We start from the raw sequence: 4,580 nt of genomic DNA, 5'->3' as shown, positions 1-4,580 counted from the left end.
ACCAGTCATAACCAACTTTTTCAATTTTTTGTTACTCAGGCCTTGGAACCACACCAGGATGCATCTTTCCCTTTGAGGCTATGCCCTTCCAGCTGAGGTGCTCTGCAGGTAAGTGGAAGACCCAAGCTCTGGACTTTCTGGATTAGCTGTCCAGAGAGCAGCAGCCTAGCTTGGGGACTCCAACTGTACCTAAAAATGTAGGTCACAAGCGAGGATGCCCTGCACCAGCAGGGGTTGATCTCAAACCCTTTCAGTCAGGTGCTCAGAACCTTGCCACCAGGTCCCACAGGCACACAAGTACCCTTTTATCCCACTGGGACCCTGGTAAATCATTTAGTTTGTGAGAAGGCTGACATCAATCCAGTCTTTTATTAACCTGCATGTTATTTGATGGAAAAATTTATGTGAGAATTGAAGTCAAAACTACTGCCATGAAGTGAAAACACTATTTTATTTTTATAAAAGGCAATAATTAAAACAAACCCTACCAGTGTGTACATTGTACACATTTGAATGACACTTACAAGAATGAAGTCTCCATATACAGGGATTACAAGCCCACACTGGTAAAGGATGCACACACAAGCACATACTGAACTTCACAGATGCCTCAGCTCCAGATCACAGTACCATTACTCTATAACCACACCTGCACTGCCATTATTAGCATCCACACTACTTTATTCCACTACAAACTTGTACATACACAGAAAGCAAGAAGTTTATTCAGAGAGCACATATATTCGCAGAAAACATTTATTTGCTGGAATAATCTCTCACTCCTCTGCTGCCATCTTCAAGAGATACTTCTTGTCAATCTTGAAGAGCCTCCAGCCCTCCTCGGTGGACAGATCCGAGGCGCCCCTTCTCTTGTAGAACCTGATGGAGGGTTCGTTCCACTCCGCCACGAGGAAGTGCATGCTGCTGCAGCGGCACTTCACAGCCACCTGCAAAGCCAATGCCACACGGTCACAGTGCCCGGGGACAGCCCCAGTGCCAACCAGCCACATTACCCAGCAACTGCACACCACCACAAGTCACCGAGTTCGTTCCAGCAGCCACTGCAGCATTTCTCAGTTTACCAGACTCTAGGCAATGTTTAAGCTGTCTAGAGTCCTGCCACCTCCTTTAATTCTTGTTTAGACTTAGCACTTAGACATACCTGACTCAAGTTCTTCAGAATTTCTGACCCAATACCAAGTCCTGAAAAATCAAAAAACAAGAAGCTTAAGTTTTAAATCTACAGAAGCCCTAGGGGTAGCAACTCATCTAATTCTGCAATAGGTACCTCTGTACTCAGCCATCACATAAAAATCTTCAAGGTACAGCAGTTTCCCAATCCACGGATCGTAAGTGAAGTAATACATGGCAAAGCCCACAACGCATGTTTCTGAAACAAAGGGTGTAACTTCAGCTAGTCAGAATTTACAAGGTAAAAATACTAAGTTTTACATGCATGTTTAAACATACAGATTTTCTGAGACATGCAGATATTTGATACTAGATTACAATTAAAAATGAAGTTTGCAAATAAGCACACAATTGAAAACACAAGTCCTGACATATTTGTATCAGCCTAACAAAAAAAAGATTGCTCTGTTCATACCCTGAGATCCTCAAAAGCACTGTCATAGTAAGGGCAAACATGCCCTTTTTCTACAAAATAATGCACACCCTGCTGATTCATTTTCAGTCGGGAAGACAAGTAAGTACTTTACACAGCAGCTCACAATCTACATGATTGCCCCAGCTCTGCTTCCTTAGGAATAATCTGTCAAACCCTGATCTTTCCATGTATATTCCTCAGTAACTACTGTGCCAGAAGGCCTATTTACAGGCCACCTTTACAACAGCATTTCAGGCACTTTCACTTATGCTTCCACTGAGCATCATGCTGTTTTCTTTACCTTCAGCACCAGGAAGTCAAGATAAGTAAAGCTGCAGCTTCAGTTGTTAATTCTGTGGCTCAAGAGAGAAACCAACTCTTCCAACAACAGCCCACTCGAACATAAACCCTGAGTATTTTAACTACATCTGCCATAACACTCTGCACATACTCTAAGAGAAGCGTGCAAACAGGTTTCTGCCATCTACTGTGTCTTTGGTAAAGGTTTGGGAATAGCACTTGTCCCTGTAGGCCTTACCTCATATTATGATCATCTACTTTATTGTGTAACGGATCTTTTAGTTACCTCCCCGCCCATCCATGTACACAGAAGGGCCATGTACATGGCGAAGCTAGAGACTGTAACCTGAAGATTGGGGACAAATTAAAGAAAAAAATGTGATTCAACAGAATTACATAAAGTTAAGTCAGGGTCAAACAAGAAAAGCCATTTAATAATTGGAGTCAAGCACATTATGTTATACCTGATCTCCCATGCTTTCAGGATTAGCAACCACTTCAGCAGAGTATCACTATACATTATTGAATTTCACCAGTTAACCTAGTCCTCCTACCCCAGTCCACAGGTGAAACCTCATCTACAATCATTAACATTAAGCAAAGATGCTTCTGTGTATTTAGGGTCCAAAACTAAGTATCAGGAAGCCTCACCTTCAGACGACCACTGGTCTTTCGGCACTTCTGCAACCAGACAGTGGTAGAAAGGGTGCTCGCCAAAACCATCCTCAAGCAGCTCTAGAAAAGCAGAATACACACGCACCTGAGCCACAGGCGCTGTCACTCGGCCACCAACCGAGTGAGCTCTTGCACCCTCCGTACCTTTCTCAGTTAGCACCACCTGGTCCTCCATGTCCTCGTATTTCGCCAGTTCCTGGAAGAGAAGGAGGATGTGAGCGGCCTCTCCCCGCCCCCCCTCCCTTGCGCAACAGCTTGTTTTGCTCCGGCACCGGGCAGCGCTGCCCCCCCGCCCCGCATCCCGCCCGCACCTTGATCAGTCGCAGCAGGTCGGGACAGTCCTCGGGACGCGCGGCGCGGATGCTGAACGAGGCCATTTTCGGCGACGCTTCCCCCTGCGGCCCCCTCGGCTGACGAGTCCCCGGTGTGTGAACAGGAGGAGCAGCTGTTTCTTCATTCGTGTCCCGGGCGCGGCGGCCACCTGCGGTCAGTCAGGCTGCGAGCATGTCCCGGCGGCGTTCGACTGCTGGAGGTCCCGGCTCGCTACCGCTGCTTCCCCGCCTCGGAGAGTACAAGCTGCGCGCTCGGCCGCCACATTTAAAGACGTCCTCGCCCCGCCTTCCCCGCCCACCAGCCAATAGAAGCGCCCGCTGTGCTCGCCCTCAGCCAATGGCCGCGCCCCTCCCCGGAATGCTGCCCGGGCCTGCAGCAACAGCTGCGGCCGTCTCGTGACTCGCCCGCACCCCCCCCCCCCCCCCCCCCACCCCATCCGCGCGCGGCGCCCCCTGGCGGGGCTGGGCGGCGCTGCAGGGCGAGACCCCGGCAGCGCTGCCTGGGCGGCGGGAGCGGCCCTCAGGGACCCCGGCACCGCCGGCCCTGCTTCTCCCGGCACCGCCGGCCCTGCTTCTCCCGGCACCGGCTGCCGCGGGACCCCGAGAACCGAGCCCGACATTGCGCTCAGCTCGGGGCTGTCCCTGCGCGGGCGCCGTGTTAGGGGCCGTGGCGCCGCCCTGGCCGCAGGGTGCGGGGCGGCGGTGGGGGCAGTTCGTGCACCGCTGAGGGCACAGAGGGAAAAAGAGCCTCGGTGTTTGCGGGAAACGCGGAGCAGTGATCCGTATCCACCCGGGCGCGGGGAGCGTGTCTAGCGCCCAGGTACGCCCCCGGGCAGCAGCGTCCTTACGGAGAAAGGTTCGAACCACTGAAGTTTAACCTTGGGAATGGGACGTTTCCCAGGCTGGCACACGCATCGTAACCCGCCCGACCGGAGGGGAAGGCGTTGTGTGGGAGAAGCACGAAGGAGTGAGTTTAAAGAAGGGGGATCTGCCGTAAGGGAGGCTCCGACACCATCCCGATGGATGTATGGATGTCACTGAGGAGAGAGGTGGGCGTGATGAGGAAAATTCCATCTCAGGAGACTCAACAACATGACTTTGGAGTATGAAAGGATGGAGGAATTATCCTCAATCCTGTGCTTCCTCTGATATTACCTAGAGATACTGCTGGATGCTGAGGAATGAGCTGGATCATGATCTCAATGGCCGTGTGGTCTACGGATCTACAGCTGGGCCACCCAGAGAAGTGCAACTCTTTGCCATATATGTGGTTTTGTTTCACCCTCTTCTTCTGTGCCACTGTCATGTACATTCTTAGATATTGTAAAGCAGCTCTTTATCTTTCATTTAGCTGAATTTGGGATATGGGAAGACACTAAGTCATGCTGCTGACTCTCACAACACACCCCCATTTTTTCAACAAGCTACAAGGTTGGCCTTCACTCTCAGAGGGACCAGCACAGAACAAGAGGATTGTATAAAGAAGTGTGTATAAAGTGTGTATTTGGGTGGCTGGTGTTAGCACACAGTTAGTGGAAAGTGCCTGAAGGCCTGTGAGAGTAATTTGGGATTTATGCAAACACCCTAACTGGCTCACTTTACCCTCTACTGGAGCAAGAACAGAGATGCCCAAAGAACAGAAGCATTTCCATATAACTAAGCAACTG

At 50.5% G+C, this 4,580-nt stretch overlaps 1 protein-coding gene across 2 annotated transcripts; it reads right to left on the bottom strand.

The window, feature by feature from the left end:
• Positions 1–432: 432 nt before the first annotated feature.
• Positions 433–3,160, bottom strand: SAT1 (spermidine/spermine N1-acetyltransferase 1). 2 transcript variants are annotated; one of them, XM_041399884.1, is made up of 6 exons: positions 2,893–3,157; positions 2,726–2,777; positions 2,558–2,641; positions 1,289–1,390; positions 1,163–1,203; positions 433–947 (listed from the first exon to the last, which is right to left on the bottom strand). In XM_041399884.1, the coding sequence occupies exons 1-6, from the start codon at positions 2,956–2,958 to the stop codon at positions 777–779; spliced, it is 516 nt and encodes a 171-aa protein (XP_041255818.1). In that variant the 5' UTR covers positions 2,959–3,157; the 3' UTR covers positions 433–776. The 2 variants fall into 2 exon arrangements, with proteins under 2 accessions (XP_041255818.1, XP_041255817.1); XM_041399883.1 differs by having other exon boundaries at positions 2,558–2,777; positions 2,893–3,160.
• Positions 3,161–4,580: the final 1,420 nt, after the last annotated feature.

This window comes from Onychostruthus taczanowskii, unplaced genomic scaffold (assembly GCF_017590055.1).
Source record: "Onychostruthus taczanowskii isolate IOZ18803 unplaced genomic scaffold, ASM1759005v1 scaffold17, whole genome shotgun sequence".
In the NCBI taxonomy this organism is placed as follows: domain Eukaryota; kingdom Metazoa; phylum Chordata; class Aves; order Passeriformes; family Passeridae; genus Onychostruthus; species Onychostruthus taczanowskii.
The sequence above is the reverse complement of the archived record's forward strand: the minus strand, read 5'-3'. Positions and strand labels throughout refer to the sequence as shown.

What these genes read in the sequence shown, in the direction of transcription:
- SAT1 (XM_041399883.1), bottom strand. Translation starts at nt 2,958, where the DNA reads ATGGCCTCGTTCAGCATCCGCGCCGCGCGTCCCGAGGACTGTCCCGAC. An exon ending in TGTGATGGCTGAGTACAGAG is followed by an intron (nt 1,204 to 1,288) that starts GTACCTATTGCA and finishes TTGATTTTTCAG; the next exon opens with GACTTGGTATTGGGTCAGAA. An exon ending in TTCTGAAGAACTTGAGTCAG is followed by an intron (nt 948 to 1,162) that starts GTATGTCTAAGT and finishes TTGGCTTTGCAG; the next exon opens with GTGGCTGTGAAGTGCCGCTG.